General features: G+C 38.8%; 1 protein-coding gene across 2 annotated transcripts in view; it reads left to right on the forward strand.

Annotated features, from left to right (window-relative positions):
- Nucleotides 1-20,258, forward strand: part of asic2 (acid-sensing (proton-gated) ion channel 2) — a 299,983-nt gene that overhangs the window by 259,163 nt on the left and 20,562 nt on the right. For both annotated transcript variants that reach the window (XM_026325205.1, XM_026325204.1), the window contains exon 2: nt 17,415-17,565. In XM_026325205.1, coding sequence (XP_026180990.1) covers nt 17,415-17,565 — 151 coding nt within the window. The remainder of the gene's footprint in view (nt 1-17,414; nt 17,566-20,258) is intronic.

The raw sequence follows: 20,258 nt of genomic DNA on the forward strand, positions 1-20,258 counted from the left end.
GTGCTGTATAAAACGATGCAAATCAGTGATTTCAATTCCTAACAAGAAAAGTATGTTGATGGGATCTGCAGAACAGCACTGAAGTCTGCTGTGTGCCCTCATGCTGACATAAACCTTGTAGACTAGAGTTTAGAAATCACACCTGCTTGTAAGATCCATGTTCCGATAAGGTCAAACATTCAAGCTGCATTAAGAGTTTCCTGTTAGCACTCTCAGAGGCTGAAAGCAGGCTGTTAGTGTGGCTCCCTGTGGCGATAACTGGATGAATTGAAGGACACTCCCCAATGGGCTTCAGTCTAAGGAAGTGAGAAGGGGATCAGTGGTTCTTAACGTTTTAGGATTTTACTGCAGGATGGCTTCCAGTAGGTCTGCATTAGAAAAAGACAAACGTTTAGTGACGAATACTTTCCTGTTGCATAAAAAACCTATCACAGGAGAGTCTCTTTATAGGCTGTAAAAAGGCTTTCAGTGTACCGTATCTCCCACACTGGCTTGGCTACATGGGACATGCAGGCTTTCTTGCTCAAGCGAAAACGCCTCATCAAGCACTCTCTCTTTGGGCAATTACAGCAGAAAGTGAGAGTGGCTGGGCTCTGAGAATGACGACACAGCTGAAGGAAAATACAGCGATCTGACTTTATCTTTATTAATGAAACTCCACCCATGAGGCTGAAGGTGGTGCTGAAAATATGTCATGTGTTTTCAAAGAGTTGTTCATTGTAATATACATTAATACTTGCTGTGATATTATTTTTATAAGTAGGCTACAAACAATGGAACAATATGCTATTTAGCTGAAATAATTACATTGCACTCCTGTGTCAGTTTTGGTCTCATAATGGACAGTTTGTCTTTTTTTACTTCATACATTCTTGTTCTTTGACTAAACCTGGTGCCTACATCACCCACAATGCAAGCCAACCTTAAACTGTTTGCAGTTTGCTCAGTTGTCATGGAAACAATCTTAATTTTAGGATGTTTTGAGACTGCTTGAAACTGCCCTTTCAGAAGTCAGCATCTGTTTGTTTTACCCAAACCTGCTGCTGGTGTCTCACCATAACTATCTGATTGTTACTGTAGCCATGAAGGTGAAGGTTATCTATTCTTCACACAGTCATAATTGTAACCCAAACCATGATCTGTAGCTACATCTAACCATCACCTTAAACTTTGTTATGGTCTCCCTATATTTTACTATTTTAATACTTTTAATACATACAACTAAATAGTTCCTATGCATCTTTAACATATGCAGTCATGTCTTCAGTCCTCTGAGTCTTCTTCTCTTGAATTTGACAATTTGACCCCATTATAAATATTTTAAGTATATTCTGGTTTCATTATTATCCTCCCGTGTTTCATCCTAAATTTTTAAATTCACAGGGTTAGGATCTGAGTTTAATAATAAAACCTTTAGCAACAAACCAAAAAGTAGCTCGAAGTATTTGACGAATGTTGAAAGTAGTGAACAGTGGCCATTTAAAGTTTTTCTACATGCTGTCTGACAACGTCTGTAACACCCACTCTTGTTTCCTCTCTCATACAATCAGGTAATTGGTGTTAGTTACGAGCCAGCATCCAGAAGGTAAAATGATAATGAAATGGACTGCAATGTTTGTGTGTGTGGAATTACAACACAGGTTAGGTCTTTAAATTGGCGCCATTTTAATGAGTGAAGCACACAGAGGGAGGGGGGCTGATAAAAATAGAGATACAATACAAATACAGAGAGTGAAAGAATGAATTGACCTTATCTGTAAAACATGCAGCAGATGTGACTTACATTTGTGCATTGTGTCAAATCTCTGATTTGAAAATTAAATTCACTTGTGAGAATTTGCCCAGGGAAGTTTTCAACTCATTTTAGTGTTTAGATTACAAATGAGAGGCTGCTCTGCTGGGGCCAAAATCTTGTTTTATACACTGTTTCATTTTCCACCTCGAAGGCTCGGACGCTTGTTTTCCATTAGTAATCTTGGACAAATGGCACAGTGACTACACTTGTTGAATCATGCACACTCAAACGGACGCACAATGCTAAATATTCATTCAGCGTTGTCGTTCCACACAGCATGTACCCTTTCATTTTCGCACTTAATATAATATAGCCTAGGCAGGCAACCACAGTGCTGCATAGAGTCTCTGTGTCAGTACTGGGAAGCTCATTAATCATTCTCTTTTCCAGTAGAGGTCATTATTCATCACACTGAGGCGCTGCCCTGCCCACATGCATGAGGCAACAATATATATGTCAATATCAGCCAGTAACTGTCAGGTTTTATTTATTTACTGTTATTATTCCCCCTGTGGGAATGCATCCTGTTAGTTGCTACAGGAAACCATTTTTCTTGCTTTGCTTTAGCTTTTTGTGTAAGAAATCTCATTGGCATACCTGCTCCTGATGCTGCTGAAGTTTTAGTGCAGGGCAGATATGTTGAATGTTGCCCCATAACGATGACAAATGCTCCATTGGCCATTTCACAATCCATATCAAAAATCCCTGGGCTATATGGCATGGAAACCCAAGGCCTCTATATTTACTCAAGACGTAACATTTAAAATATTACTGCTGCAGATCACAAGATAACTCACCTGCAGCTTCATATGGAATAGAAAACATCTTTTTTGTACTTTTGTGATCTTATATTGCCACAATATGGTTTTAGTGTTACACTAGATGTTCATGTGAGATGAGTTAATTATATTGTGCACCTCTTTTTTTTTTTTTTTTTTTTTTTTTGGAACAGGCTCTGTATTTTCCAGCTAATTTAACATTCCTAAAAATTATCTAGTATTAGGATATTTCGAAGAAAGACCTGCACAATTCTGCAGCTTGTATAAGCAGTCACTGACACAATTATCTGATTAGGTTCTTTGAAAGTGAAATTAATTGGTTGGGCAAAACAATCTCGCCTCAAGGTCTATTAGTTTTATTAGATTTTGTCTAATTTTCCCAGTTGGATATTTTCAGATTTCCATTTTTCTGACCATTTTGAGATCTCCTTGTCTATGTTGGCTTAAAAGGAGCAACTAAAAGTTCATCATTGGACTTGGGAAGCCCATTAGTAGCTGCTATGGAGCTCAGAAACTAGAAATTTGGACTTTTGTGTGACCACAGGGTAAACTTTGCTTTTCAGGACCATTTGATATGATCAAAAACTGCAGAACAGTTACTAATCTACCATTCAATCTTATCATACACTTCTGTTTCTGCCCTAACTCTAAATATACTGTAGACTTTTTTTTAGCAATGCATGAAACTTGGTTGTAACTACTGTATCTTATTTTATAGTTTTTTTCAGTGATCCAGTTTAATTTGGTCTTATAGAATGAGAAGCAGCTGAGATCGGTAAATCGGCAGATATTCAAATGCAAAAAGGACAGAGAAAGCATGAGCTCATGTTTCAGCTTTCCCCAGTTTGTCAGCAGACGACTTCAGTTTGTTCATTAGAGCTCAGTTATAGTGTATGATTTAAAACCCAGTCATAGAGCAGGAGCAGGCCGGTGTAGATGGTAATGTAGATGGAAAGGATGAATCTGTGGAACAGATGGATGTGTACATGAACAGATGGACCTGCTCTCCATCTCTGAGCATTCGCATGTCTTGTGGGGAGAAGCCTTATGACTTTCGACTGTGGTGGCAGGATGCTACCCTTGACTGACGTTCAGCCATCAGGAAGAGCAGGGGAGAATCAATACCTTTGTGTGTGTGTGTGTGTGTGTGTGTGTGTGTGTGTGTGTGTGTGTGTGTGTATGAGGGTAGGAGGAAGGTAATCAGAGACATTTCATTCAAATTCAGTGTTTGTCCTTGAGCTGAGAGAGGTAATGTTGCATGATGACTGCTTCATTTAGTGAAGGTGATTTACTGAGTATGACAGACTGTTCTTATGATTCTGACAATTTTTCTCCTTCTTCATCCTCTTTTTGGAGGTGAAACAGGTGTTTCTGGCTCCCTCACTCTTGTAAAGGCCAGTGTCTCATGATTGAAGGCCTGACATTTGTCAGTTTCCCTTATGCAGGAAGTGCAAGTCAAGGGAATACTTGCCCTGTTGTTGACATTTTCTGAGACTGATGGGATTTTTTTATTTATATATATATATATATATATATAACTGGGGATGTGAGAGCTTGTCTTTTTCTGTCCAACAGCTGATAATGTCAGGGGAACAGCTTGGATGTATTTATGCATTCCTGTACTCCTGTAATTACATGACAGATCAGTGTTAATAAAGGCTCTTAGACCAGACCGGGTATAAGAACATTTTAAAATTAGGTGTAAGTTGGAGTTTATGTAAATTACATTCATTGCTAGATTCTGACTTATCTGTAAATAACAAGGGATTCAGTGTTTATATGTTGCAAACTACAAGCTGTATGTTTTATCTTACCATCTTCAAGATAAATGTGTTAAGCTCATTTTGGTTGAGCTCCTAATGTTAACATTAGCCCCAGGACTGGTTCCCAGTTTCTAATATGTCTGCTTCCTAATGTAGTTATCATTCTTGATTGGCCTAAAGTGTATACTGGCTTACTGCTGGCTGGTGAACTAATAGCCATTGTCAGGTTGAATAACTGAACGATAAGGATAAGGACTGAGTCTGAATATCAGGCTGCTGTTCCTGCAGCAAAAAAGGATCTTAAAGTGTTTTTCTCTAGTTGTAATTTAAAAACGACCAATCATAATTTACTCATTAGATGCCTCTGAATCCATTTGGCCAGAATCTGCCAATAAACTCACATGAGCAAACAGCACACACAGTCAGTTCCTGCATATAAATACATGTTTAATAACACTGCATGTGATGAGTGATCATCTGTTGATTGGATGTCTTTTAGGGAATTTGAAGCTCTTAACTGTCAATAGACTCTGCTAACTTATCTGTGCCTGGATTCTCTATACAGACAACACACACATACTTATACACACATACACACACTGTGGCAGATATTCAGCAATAATTTAATCAGCTTTCACATCACTGTGTCCCTCCATCCACGCTATCTGTGCCTGTGTGTGAATATGACAAACTAAGGGAAATGTCTTTTTATATATTTGGCATATCTGTTCCTAGTGATTCCCAATGTTACTGTTCATCTATTTCACATCACTTTATCCAATTTCATGCAGCTGAATGAGACAATGCAGACATTATCTGTTTTTTTTTTTTCTCTCTGCGTCCATGAATTCACAGGCATCTAAAGCTTATATTGGGAGAACTCTCCTGTGATGGATCGTAATAGAGGGCGACATTGCACTGTTTTGACATATTGGAAATGCAAGATCAGCTGTATTCATTTCTGCAGATGGCTCCCCAATTACACTTTAGCTGTCTATGTCACTTGTCATCTCACTGCTGCAGTATTATCTGTACAGCAGAGGGGACCCGTTGCCATAATTATATTGCACGGCTATGCAAATCATGTGCTCTCCCTGCCCACCCAGCCCTCAGCAGCATGTGCAGCTTTATGCTACACACACAGTGATCCCCACATGCGTGAGTACAGGGATTAGTACATGCTTCAAACTCGCAGACAGAGATGTATTTTCTCCTTTGAGCTTTTATATGAATTTCAAGCAGTTCGCTGTGACACTGAAAGAAGGATATGACTTGGTATTATCCAGAGCTTAGTGTTGCTTAGATGAAACTCCTCCTAAAATCTATCCGTTGAGAATGAAACACTCAGCCACCGTAAAGATGGAAACTGAGGCTATGGTCAAGCTTAGCCTGAAAATAAGACTGAAGTGTCATTTCGCGTTCACAGATTATTCTGTCTGGCATTGTGCTCTTGTTAGACTGTTTTTTGTTTCATCAGTCGTGTGGTAAATGACTCATTGATGATTTTAATAATACCTGCCCTGGTCAGTAATTTTAATCAAATCCAAAGCATGTATATGGGTAATTTTTCAACCCTCAAGCCTCAATTACAGTTGAAATTTCTGACTTTTTTATACCTCCTGTAAATAAAATCCTGTCAGTAACATCATTTGTATTTTAAAATTGATCTCTGCTTGGTTTGCAGTGTTTCTTTACTTCTGCAGTATTTTGCTACTTCAGTCAAATAGATGGAAGCATTTTAAGACCATTATTTAGGTGTTTTGGGCCAACTAGGGGCATAGTGTTAAAGGCTGAAAACCAATGGAAAAGCAGTAGGCAGAAGATTGCTGGGTCATTCACTGGCTTTTATTATGTTGCAGGCTGTAGCAAAACCTCTGCAGCAGATGCAGATGCTTTGAGAGCTTGATAGATGTTTTAATACTTTGATTTTTCTGCTACTATTGCAATTCATTATAATCACCTTGATTATTAAAAAGTAGCTTCTGTAAACTGTAAAAAAAAACAGCCACCTTTAAGTCTATAAAATGAGTCAAAAGATACATTTTGAGTGATGCTTCATCTTTGATGGCTGTGAATTGAAGTGCTGTACAATTGGATGATCATCTTCAGGAGTAAGACGTGCAATTCAGAGACTCACAGTCTGAAAACTCAAAGCAGGTGTAGGTGTAGCTGTATATTTGTTGAGCCCATTTCAGGCTGTGTTGAGGTGGTAAATGAGCTGTTTATATTTATCGTAAAATAAAGAAAAAAATGTGATGAATTCTGTGGTACAAAGATGACTGCTGCATGTGTCTTCATTTAACATGTTTTTTAAGCCATGACGAGCTTCGGAAAATGGAATAGTACCTTTTAGCCTTTATATAATAGTCTGAACTTAGTCTTCATTTGGTTTAGTTGATCTTTGACAGAATATTCCCTCATTTTCAAGCATCCCTCTTGCTTCCAGACAGCTTTAAATTTAATTCGTCTGATGATTAAGTAGCTATAGAAAAACGTTGCTTAGTTACTAACTTGCAAATACATTGTTTTGGCATGCAGCTTATCATATTTTGTTTGTTTTCTTTACCCCGTGATTATACTTCATACTATAGCAGGCATTAAACATGATCTTCTGCACACCAGGGAATTCTCCTACACCTCTCTCTCCTCTTCCTGTTTATTTATTTGACTGAGACAAATAAGCAGAAATCACCACAGAAGTGAAGTAGATGAAAACTAATTTGATATTCATTTTCCTGTCCTGATTGATTTGCGCTTTCCTTGCATTCTCTTCTTGGTTGGCAAAAAAACAAAAAAAACAACAAAAGATAAACACAGATTTGCTGATAAACGCATGTTCTCTTGCTTCTTTTCTCTTGATTACTGTCACACACACAATCTTTTAAATTGTGGCTCTACGATCTGTGATTATTTCATTTCTTTCTGTGTCATTTCATGGACCAGTGGTTTGTCTGCACAGCTGTTGTCAGGTCAGTATATTACACTGTGCAATTATCTTCGGATTATTTTTCCTAATTTTCGGAGCCAAAAATAGCTAGTTCAGGATTGCAAGTCATTTATCCTCCTTTAGCTTGCTGCTATTTCGTTTTTATTATTAACTTTTTTTTTTGACATAATCTCAAGGTAATTTACTTTTTTTCATACAAAAGCTCCCCAGACTTCGATCACAGGCAAACATTCATTTAGGCCCATCAATGCTGTCCCTTCACTAGTACTATTTTTCTTTAACCCTTAAACCAACAGCAACGCCCACGATCCCTTTGCCAAATTTATTTTTAAATGCCTGTAGAACTGCAACCAAATACGGCAACAATTCTTTTTGCACATAAAAGAGGAGTTAAACTTTCATATCGAGCATCAACATGCCCCAGAGAGCTGTTTCTTACTGCAAATGTGTTTGCATAAATCTTCTAAAAATGCATGTGCAACAAAACCATTATAATGCAGACCACGGCTTTGTCATAGATCTAATCTGCCGATTACACCACTTCATACGTTCCATATATCACGCCATCACGTTATGAAAAAGAATGCGTAAAAAAATAACTATTTCTTTTTTTGTAGTTTATTGCACTTTTTAGTAGTTTATGTCGTTAGTTTATGTAGTTAGTACATATCCTTCAAATTGGGGGTATAAGGGCCGTACTGATGTATAGCATATTGAAATGCTCCAACAAATAGCACTTACAGCATACAGTATAAAAACTTATTCTCTGATAGGTCTTAAAGGGTTAATAAGCAACCAAGCATGTATGTGCGCCCAGGGAGCAGAAAACACATTTGCACCATGTCATTACAGTGTTTATATGCTTTTAGAAAAGACAAATTGTATTATGGGTAGAGGTAAAGTCAAGCTGTACTTTGCCTGCTCCACTAAAATATGCTTGCAGGTTGCCAACAGGGAAGTTGCATCTACAATTCTGCTCTTATTTGTCTGAATATTGACCACTGTTGCTTTTGCAATAGAAATCCTTTACAAGAAAGACAAACAAGATACATTTCAAGCTGTGCTGTTTCACATGCCTCCCTCCACTTGTCAGGTGCAGGCTCGTTAAGTTTATAAATGTGTTCATTTTCCTCCCTGCAAGGTTTAAACAAGACTGAGAGTCTACCATGCTAGCAGCTCTGTGAGGCAGTAATTAGGCACAGAGGTGCTTTAAGCTAAATGCTAACATAAGAAGCTATCAAGCCCTTATTGTATCAGTGGCCAGTGGTACCATTTTCACTACTATGTTCTAGTTTTACTCCATTGCTTTAGCATGTAACAGTAACATTTGCTGATGGGAATGTCATTAAATTACATGTATAGTATTGTGCTGACGTTTAAGGTACTTTAGTTGTTTTAGGTTCCTAGAAAAAACCTCATTAGGTCTCTGATCGATCTCAGGACAACAAGCCCATAAAGTACCCATTAGAGTTCATGAGGGACTATTCTCAGGGGCAAGAAGAACCAGGAGTCCTAGAGCAGATGGTCTGACCCCCACAGAGCCCTGATCTCAGCAGTATGGATTCAGTCTGGGATCATATGAATAGACAGAAACACTGGGACAGACTGAGTCCACAGAAGAACTGCAGCAGCTTCTCCAAGGTGCTGCAAAGTACCAGGAGAAACTGTGTGCAGGTCAAACAAGAGAGAACTGCTTCTGGTTTTAAGGGAAAATGGGAGAGGTGTAAATACTGATTAGATTTAGGCTTTGTTCCCTTTATAGCACTCTGTATGAAGTTCATTAATAAATGAAAAACTATTTATATACTGTATTTTATGTTAAAAGCATCCCCTGTGTATTTTTAGTACCTAAAACTCTAGCACTGTACTGTATTCGGTCATAAACCAGAGAAATGGAAAATTTCTGGGTTTACAAAAGTCTTTACAGATAATTTGGAGGAAGACTTGAATATGCTTCACACAGTTCATGCCACATCCTCCAATAGTCGTGGAAAGTTTAGAGTCTGGACCAAAGTGGTGAACTGACCGACCAACATAACCTTGATGTTAGTGTGGCTGAAAAACACATAAATTACAGGCCTCTGACTGGACACAAAGTCTAGCCGTCACACTAAGGTCAGACTTATTATACATTACACAAAGATCACTCCTGTGCTTTGCAGCAAACTATATGTTCTGCACTGGCACTGACTGTTGGCTAGAGATAAATGCACAAAAATATTGAACAGCAATAAATTCCAACTATTAAAACATAAGACCTGTCCCCCTGTGTGACATCAGGTGTGACTGTTGTGTTCATAAAACAATGTGTCTCTGGTTTTAAATCAGAGCTGTTGATGTTGCACATGGAATCACTCCATGAGAAGTTGTTTTCGATCTGTTTCTATTTATATGGAAACTAACCTGCAAGACTCACTGGATATTAAGGGATAATGAGGCTTTACTGCTGTTATTGATCATGTCAGAGTTTGAGGAAACACCACTATGTTGCCAGGTCTTAATATCAATAGTGTTTGATTGAAATATAAGCAGGACATGTGAAGAAAGTCACACAAAGCAGGAGAGTAGTCCTCCACTCTGAGAACTACTCTCCTCATGACGTCATTGTAGCTGCACAGAACTGACATCCTCTCCACATATCATTGTGAGGAGGGCAGGGCATGTCATTCAGTCAGATGAGTTGGTTTCCTGTTGGTGATTAGGAGCTGCCATAGGTCCCCCACCCATGAGCCATTACTCAGCCTTGCATCAGTGTTGGAGGAGACAGCCACACCATGACATGTGAAATAGAGCCCCACCAGCCATGAGTGAGGGGTGACTTATTAAAAATAATGACTGGGTATGTGTGATATGATCAATGAGTATGGGGTGACAGCTGGCAGTCAATAACTGTATCTGCATGCCGTCTGCATATGGACAAGACTGACATGCTGGAAGGCCAAGAGCGAACATGTCATTTTAATATTAAAATTTTTCTGCTCCTGCAAGAAGATAGGGTGGCTGACTGGAAGGGGAGCAATGCAATTATTATTTATGGAGTACAAGATGTTTGACCCAAAGTAAGTGTTCTTTTATTTCCTGTCTTTCCATTGCACTGAAGACCTTGAGCAGTACACACAATACTAAGGAGAGGAATGTAGGTACAAAGCCCTAAAATAAATACATTTTATTACACATTTCTGTTTGCAATAGAGACATCCTGCATTGGAATCTATGGAGCACATTCAGCGAACTCTAGAATACTGAACAGGGAGAAGACACTGCATAGGAAGAAGACTTTTCCTTTTCAAAACCAAACAGAGGATTTTCAAGCTTGAGGTGATGTTTGGCTTTGAAGAATAGTTCAGTATTTTAGGAAAGTATGTATTTGGTTTCTTATCGAGAGTGAGACGAGGATATTAATATTAAAGACAAAATATACACCAACACCTGTAAAGCTGAATAATTAACATGTTTTATCACGTTTGTTTAATCCCCACATAATCAAAATTAGGGGGAATTACAAGTTCAAATTAATTACTTGTTACAGGCAGGTGCAGTGACTTCCCACAGATTTTGTTACACAGACGTTGCCAGATGTGCTGCCTACTTAGTACATTAGTCCATAGCTGGAGGTGAATTACTGCTGTTCATCCAGATACTGTAGATCTCCAAGACAAAACTACACCCCTTACATTCCTGTTAATCTACAGGGTAAAGAAATAGGATATCTTATGTATAATATTAACTATATCTAGTTAATATAGTTTCATCTATAATAAATACCATTTTTAAATTTATTTTTGGTTACTATGCTATGTAAAACTATCTGACCCTATGTGTGCTGCTGGACAATGGCTACAAATCTGTCCATCACACTGCTGAAGATTAAAATAACAACTAGAGATAAATTCACAAAAAGATTGAACAGCAATAGATTCCAACTATTAAAACATAAGACCTGTCCCCCTGTGTGACATCAGGTGTGACTGTCCAGTACCTGTGTAAAACTGAAACACATGTAATAACTAAAACATGGTTTTACAGGTGTTGTTATATACATACTAACATTGTTCTAACTTCAGCTCCACACAGTTTAATATTTTTTGTGATATGAGCTATGTTTTTAAAGGTGCAATGTGTAAAATGTAAAGGATATAGCAGCATCTAGTGCTGACATTGCAGAATGCAAACTTCTGGGCATCACCCCTAAGCCCTCATTTCCAGTCATGAGGCAGGGTACAGTGGCCATCACCTTGAAAACAAAACCCAGCTCCCTGCCTAGAGCCAGTTGTTTGGTTTCTCCATTCTGGGTTACTGTAGACACATGGCAGCACAACATGGCTGCCTCTGTGAAAGGAGACCTGCTCCCTATGTTAATTTTTAAGGCTCACTTTAAAACTAAGAAAATGCAACGGTTGGTGTTTTCTAGTGATTACACAGTAATGACGACATATTTCTGAATACTATATTCCATTTCTGCAAATAGATCGATCTAAATATTAGGTGTCTTTAAGGCACCACTGGAACATTACATACTGGGCAACCATGGGCTTCAGTAATATGATGATGAATTACCCTGCAATAGTCCAGGCTTGTGCTGCATGGCCTCCTGTTATCAATATCCTATATCTAAAGCCTCATAATGGGTCTGACAAGAAACACAAGAAGCTCACCCTTGAAAGCCAGCAAGCATGCTAGACTTTCAGTTTAGTCTGCTTTTATTATAAAGAATATTAAAAGGGCAAAAGAGTAAATGAGTCTCAGGTGATGTGAAAGAGACATTAAATTAGAATGAATGTCTGAACTAAAGAACTGTCCATCCAAAAGCTTCATGGTAATCGATCAGGTCTTCTCATCAGAGGTGAAAGCCACTCTGTACTCCTCTGGTGTAAACTCTATTAAGCCAAAGGATTCGTCAACACTCAATCCTCACTGAAGACAATAACTTGGGTCAGAGTTTAGCCACAGGGATTTAATTCACTAAAGCTGTGTGTTTGTCTTTTGATTCTCGATTACTTTCTCTATTTCCTTCCTCACTTTTATCTTTACTGCACTCTGTAGTTTTTCTCTTCACGTTTCTCCCTCCCTTTTCCCTCCTCTCCAGGAGCATAAATACCATGCTGCCAACAGTGACTGTAATCCTTCGTGTCCTATTGCAACCCTGCCTCGATTATGTGCTGGCTTGTAACATCAAATATTATTGACTTGCATGGTAAAACCACATTAGCGAAATAATAAATGCACTTTATGAAACTCCCAATATGGGAGTGGCAGAATTGGTTTAATGTGACATGAAGTATGTTTGGAATGTAAGGGTGTTTGTGTTGCATCGTGGAGTGGTAGGGGATAGGTAGTGGATTGGCGTGCATGAAGCCATAAGGATGAGCGAGGCAGCTTTATGTGTCTGTGTGTGCTCAAACGCCTCCTTTCTCATACTCAGTGCCAACTCTGTCGCTAACGCAGCAGCCCTCTGCATTATTTATCCCCACAGCAGTACAACCACTAACTGCTGCTGCCACTGCTGAGGAGGCAGCGGAGAAAGTGCACACCTTGCAACTCAAAGGCCTTTTTCTGAAACTTTACTCCTCTCTCCTTCTCTCTGTTTCTCCCCTAACCCTCAAGCTCCAGCGCTACTTCGGTTTTACCATAAAATGCCTGCTAAATTCTCCCATAATGGATATTGATTCATCAAACAATAACACCAGATCATAACAGACAGCTCATGTGAAAGCAGTGTAACCTTGGAAAACCATGAGAAGTGATAAAAGTGTTCGGTTGACTGTTATGCTTAACATTTCAATTTACTCTTTCCAAATCTTCAACCTGCCAGCCAAGCAAATGGGATGAGCAAGAAAAGTGTCTTATTACCTGCTTATTCTGTAATGGAAAAATACAAGAGGGGTGACAGGGGAATGTCATCCAGTGAAAAATGAATACAGATCTCACTGCCTCTTCTTTTAGTTATGTGGAAAGAAATGTCAGTGATTTATAATAGTACATGAATACCACACCTGACAGAAAGTAATAGTAAAGTCAGCCCACAGTACCTGACGAACACACTCTTCAGGTTGTAATATTAAAATGTAAAGTAGTTATCATGTGGTCTTTGCATTTATTGACTTTAACAGAAAATGGCCTGTCTGCGTCTCTGAATCAAGTCAAATAATGAAAAAGATGTTTGAACAGGGACCAGCCTGCCAGATATGGCAAAGGTCTTCCTTGTAGTACGGCTTTGCTGTGTCAGTTTTATAAATATGGTGGTGTACTTTGGGGTATTTTGATGGATTGGATATTGCACAGACAGAATGAGATAAAATAAAAGGCCAATGGGGACAGGAGCACAAAGTAACGAAAAAATAACATCCCCTTTCTGGAGCAATAATCTGCCTGTTTTTTTTTTTTTTTTGCCCCATTTGCAAAGCAATGATAAAAGGAATTCAAGGTCAGACATTAGGACATGTAGCTATTAAAACTATCATATATCATGACTACAGTATTTGTTCATTCATGCAGAAACACAGTGTATAGCCCATTATCCATGAGCATGCTTAAAATTGATTTGTGGATGGTTGGTGCTAACAACTGATCTTTTTGGTGATGGCCATTTAAGGTTTGACTTCTACGCACCATGCTCTGCGGGCGGCACTACACGGTGAACAGGCAAGGTCATGCCTTGTTTGAGGAACCCAGTGCTCAGTGAGCCAGCCTGCAGCTCTGGCCAGCAGGTTGACTCACAGCGCACTGGCTTGTATGAGGGAAAGTAATGTGCTATTGGCAGCAAATGAGTTTGACTGCTCTGGTATTTTATACATTAGCCCAATTCAAATAAAACTGTTCAGTATTTGTCTTCTTACATCAGAGTGGGTTACTTCATAATTTGAAACCTTTGCTGACTATCATGGACTTGTTTTTTATAAGCAACATTCTTCTTCATTTAAAGAGATGACAATTGGACAAATGTCCTAACAAAGGCAGAAATATTCAAAATATTCACCAGTGCAATTTACTTCTTTTATGAGAATTGAAAGTTTTTTCACAGCTACACATTTTTCAGGCAGAGCTGTGACTCCTGTGCTATTCTACATTTCTCGACAGGTTTGAGAACTCATTACCTTCTCCCATCTGACAGCTCTGCCTGAGGTGGCAGATTAGCAGGCGAGTGAGAAAGCTGGGGAGACAGAGACAGGGTCAGTGTTGAGGATTTGCAAAATAATAGAACCCCACTGTCAAGGTTTTGTTAGTATCTTTGTCATCCTGTGGCTGGAGAGGAGCCTTTCAGTCTGGCTAAGGTCTAATATATGTTGACTCGACCCTGGCTTCGTCCGTCAGACATCATCGGTTTTGACAAAAGAACTGACAGAGGGGTGAGCAATGTCTCTCTGGAAGAACTTCATTGAGTCAGGAGTAAGAGAAATGTAAGACACTTAAGAGCCAATTGCTACAAAAAGGTAAAAAATACTATCAGATGAATAATTAGTTCTATCGAGGAATAATTAGTTCTATCTGTGCTCATCACACACAAATATATAATGGAACAGCAAATGACTGCTGGGTAATTACACTTAATGTTACAGTCCCCAACCAATTACTCTGTGAGGGTTAAATGGAACCCTTCAATATCTGGAAGGTTCGGACTGCTGTGTAAATGAAGTTCATCTGAGGCATCATTAGAAAATGCTTTTATTCAGAAGTCAAGATAACGAAACTCAGTTCTGCGCAGTAAAGCTGTGCCAGACCTCAACAGATATGAGAAATGAGTGTTGGATGTTGGGGTCTCTCTGGCGTCTCTGGGTGAATGCAGAAAAGAAAAAAGAAAACTTCACCACATCTTGTACCTGCAAATGAGGAGTGATGGTGCCATGAATATTTAAATGGTGTCCTCTTCTCTCCGCTCTGGCAACTCAGAGTGTGTCATTTATTTTGTGCAGATACATATCTGTTGGGAGCACATCTGTTTTGCAGAGGTGAATGAACCTTTAATGTGATACTCCATATTCTTCCGATCCGCACCACCCCTGTGGCACTACAGCATTAGCTAGTTGATCAATCATGTCGGCAAACCATCCATGAGAAGGCCAGTGTCAATAAAGAAGGAGGAGCATGAAATGAAAAATCCATTTTAAAACACTCCTGCACTGAAAAGCCAGATATTGGCTGCACACTTTTGTTGTTTTTTACAACAACAAAAAAAAAAAGTGAAGACAAAGTGTTTTTCTTGGCTCAGAATTTTGTATCAAGTAACACCCTGCACTAAAGAACATTTTGTGCAGATAAAATTAACCTCCACTGACAGTAACCTTGATAAACCGCAATGCAGCAGAGTCAAAAAATAAGATATTTATTTATTAAGAGACACAAATGCTGTTAACTGGAGTGCCTTGTGATCTTGATTAACACATAATTATAAGGATCACATACCACGTTCCTCACTCTGCTGAGTTACTCATGCATGGCCAGATATTAAACCATAGCCACAGGAATTTGCGTTTAATTGTCTTGAATAGCAGACTTTTGTAATTGTTATTGTAATAGTTGGTCATATCAGAATTTCTGAATGAATGAAAATATCACCCACCTGACAAGCTGACAGCTGGAAATTTATTTTCTTAACATCTTCTAAAGTATTTGAAACACTTACATAAGTGGCAATTATGTAAAGAAATACAAACTGCAGCCTCCAACATGATCAGAAAATTGAATCAAAACTTCTTCATAACATGAAGGGAAGATTTATAGACAGATTGTTGTAATGGATGCCGCGTTAATGGGATGTTAGTACCTGGTGTATATGTGGTCAAAGTGTCGAGACAGAATTGAATTTCAACGCTGCATTGCAAACATTGTTAATTGCTAACAGTTAACAATGTGAGACAGCAATAATACAGCCAGGACAAATGTCATACAGTGTAAGCTATAGCTTATCAGAGAAGATTATATTGATGTCTAAATTTTAATTTCACTGATAGGGGTCCAGAGAGCATCGCTGCTCATGATTTATGAAACTATTTCCATCAGCGCCTTCCTTTCAGTCAATCACTGCAGCATTGAAGTATGTGGTTCGTGTGGTGATTATTATTCATGAGTGGAGACCTCACAACTACAGTCTCATTTACATGTTTGCACACACATTAACACATACTTCTCAAATCAGCTTCACTGGGCAATTTTAACTAAATCTATTATTCATAAGTGCCTCAAAGTGATTTGGTGGCTCTTGGTGAGGTGGTAGTGGTGGTACAGAGAAAAGATTTCTTCCTCCACTTACAGTCCCCTGAACAGGATTGAGTCATTGTATTATTAAAAGACACACAACATGGAAGGAATAGGGAGTTTTTGTAATAGTTGCTGAACTTCTTGAAGTATAGGTCAGTACTGGAAGCTCTCTGTTTTTTAGTCATTGCTTGGGAATATGCCTCTGGCTTTTTGACTTGTTGCTTGTTTGGCTGGTTCTACACTGTGGAAACCTGTAAAAAAAAGCTGCTCAGAATCTTTTTGGACTTTTTCAGTGGGATTTTTTCAACAATTTTTATCTCTGCTTTATTTATTTTCTTTATGTTGTGTTTTTTTTTGTTGTTGTTGTTATGAAGCACATCTGCTGTAGAAAGGTGCTATATAAATAAACTTTGTTAACCTAATATACTGTTCATATGTGCACAATTCAAAAGCTGAAGGCTTCTACAGAAAGAAAGTTAGCCTGTGTGAGAATGAGGGAAAGTGTCACTGAAATTTATTACCGCACACACAAATAAGTAATTACCCTACATATTTTATATGTCCTATTTCATGATATGTAATATGCCTTGATAAAACATGTGGTATAGTGATTGTAAATAAAGGAAGAGAAGTTTTATAAGCTACCAGGGTTTCAAAGGAATGGACAATGATTTGCTGTTTGGGTGATATTTTGTTTGAAAAAGTAACATAAAACTCTTTAAATGTTATAATGTGAGAAAACCTCTTGTAGCTCATCATCAGTCAAGTACTTGACTTCTAAATTGATGCTCTTGGCTAAAAATATGTCTCCTACATGCTAGCAAATTGGCTTTATGAGTGTGCAGTCGCTGATACGCTGTGATCTTTGCAGTGTGTATATGTCTGTGTATCAGCATTAACAAATCGTCACTCATCAGGCCTCTCTCTCCTCCCAGGTGTTCACCAGGTATGGGAAGTGCTACATGTTCAACGCGGCAGAGGAGGGGAAGACGCTCCGCACCACCATGAAGGGAGGGACGGGAAATGGCCTGGAGATCATGTTGGACATCCAGCAGGACGAATACCTGCCAGTGTGGGGGGACACAGGTAGGTCAAGACAACCTGCTCTACTTTTTTTTTTTTTTGGATTTAAGTAACAAACTAGAAATACGATCAGGGCAGACAATAAAAGTGATAAAAAAAGAACTTTCAGAAAGATTCTGCTTATTAAGTCAAGAATGCCGCTCTCTTTCACTCTCCTAACTTTGTTCCTCACTTCACACCTGTAATATTTTGCTACAATACCTGACTTTTACGTCTGCACTTTGTGTTGCTGGATTGCATCGGGTAATTTCAGTGACCCCACACTGAGCTATCCACATATTAGTCGGTCCTTTCTATTTTGAACAACTTGTTATCCCCAGGCGACCATAATGTTTGCACTCCACCGAGCTTACTTTTACCATTCCGACACTGTGCTGTTCTAAATGTGATTCAACCTGGTGATTATCACGTAATGTCATATACAAGACAAGTTTATACAGTCTGCGAAATCTTATTTATTGTATTGTGTCTCACAGCTGTCTTGTTTTTTATTTCTCCCTTCTGATCTTCGTCCTGTTTCTAGTATTGGCATGTAAAGAAAATATATCAAAACAGAAAGAAAGATCTGCTACAAAGTGAAAATCAAATAAAGTATTTAAAACCATATTTTCCCAGTTGTATCTCACACTGAGCCACTGGGGCATGAGTATTTTTTAATTCACATTATTTAATTTAGCCATAATTAACACAGAAATGATTCAGTGTCCTCCTGATGGAATCACTTCAGGGACAGTTTCACACCCAGAATCTCTTATTAAATTTAAAATCAAACACAGCTGCAGAAAACTGAGTGTAAAATGATCCCTATCAGCTTTTTAGTCAAATTGCCCTTAAACATTGACAAATAGCATTTTGAATATTATACATGTACAGTAAAATCTCTTATCTTATTTCATCAGATGTCAAACCAAAAAGTATTGTAATGCACTGTACTGAGCCTAATACTCAAGGACTTCCCTGCACAACTGCTACAAGGCTGATTTGTAGAGCACTTAAACCTTGTTTTTACCTTGATGATTGTGAACCTCAAGCTAGTGTTTTGTTGTATCCATTCTGAGCAAGACGTTGTCTGACTGGCTGTGATTATAATGTATTATTCCAGAGACATCTCAGTGATCGTAACTCATGTTCAAATTCCTTTCAAGTCAAGCATTCAATTCCAAGGAGCCTCTTTGACTGTCTTTATTATGAAGGAGTGCAGCATTGCATCATCCTCCATGCTGATGTGTGTATTAGAGATCTTGTTAGTGGTTCAGATTGAGTGTTTTAGGGAGGCTGGTTTCCTGTGTTGCTCCACAGTGAAGCTCATTGAATGGCCGGCTCACGTCTGAACTGACTAGAAGGGCAGACAGAGGAGTTCCCAGAGCATCTAGCCAAGCTACAAACAGCCCAGCAGATGGACGTTATTTACTCTGGGCTCCAACTTAAAGATCCACCATCAAAAATCCACATCCTGAACTTCTCTTGATTATATTTCCATTTGAACAGACTGTAGTTCAGCCACCACCCTGACAGCATGTGGAGCTCAGTCTCCCAGCAGGCTGTATTTTCCAGTGCCCTTGTTTACCCCTGTGTGGTTTAATTAGCCCCGAGGAGCTGAGTCAGCCTCAGCAGGGAACACAGTGTCTCCTCATCCGAGACAGGTCTTTTTGCTGTGCAGCAAAGATGGGTGCACACTGCAAAGAGACTCTTCCCCCTACTCCTCCCACCAATTACCTTTTTTTATTTCTTTGTTCAATCCCCACACATTTTGCTTCTCCCCACCTGCAGCTTTTCTTATTGTCCGTCATCCTGAGGCCAGCAGTTGGTACACTGCTCTGTCCTGGGAGCTACAGGGTTGCCATGACACTGTTTTTCACTTCATTATGATGGACAAGTATTTTTTTAAAAACAGCATGTTTCACAGTGTGAAAAATGAACATGATGGATCTAAGTTTGAGCGGCGAGAGAAAACAGATGCCGTGTTGCTTAGATACCCAGCTTTCTCCTCACTGTGTTGCTGACCAAACTGCTCAGTGATGGAAATAATAAATGGTTCCAATGCATCTGTGTTATTTCTGTCTGTACGGTAGCTTTCTAGACAATATTTTCTCACATAGGCCTGCAATATTTAGATACTGCCTACCAGAAAATCAATCTAAATGATTAGGATTCTGAACCACACCGTCGTTTTCCCATAAGTTATATTCCTTTCAGTTTTTTATAATGTGGATGCAAACTACGATTGAGAAGGTCTGCTGCATCTTTTTTGTTTTTGTTATTGGTCATTTCAGAATGCTTAGATTTCAAGCTAATTAAAATCCCTTCCTGCATACAGGCATTGAAGAACAGTTTATATTGTAAAAATAAAATCTTCTTTTTATCATTTAAAGTATTTTTCTCTACAATCTGTTTTTCTGAGGTTGTGTGAATAATTAGTTTAACTCCTGGCCCACACTGACCTTTTTTGAGACTCTGGAGTTTCAGAGTTGGACAAGCCTTTTCTGACATCAGATTTGTCAAGCAGTCTTGATCAAAGTAGCCTGTTTACTCACTCAGCACCATGTTTCCCCTCCACAGCAGCAGGGAGGGAAAAAAACCCTCAGACACATCCCAGGCTGTGAAACTCTGATGACATTCGACTCCAATTTCTTCTTCCTCCTCTTCATTTCAGAGGCTAAAATATCAAATATTGAATATTTTTTAATCATGCACAT

This window comes from Mastacembelus armatus, chromosome 8 (assembly GCF_900324485.2).
Source record: "Mastacembelus armatus chromosome 8, fMasArm1.2, whole genome shotgun sequence".
NCBI lineage: Eukaryota > Metazoa > Chordata > Actinopteri > Synbranchiformes > Mastacembelidae > Mastacembelus > Mastacembelus armatus.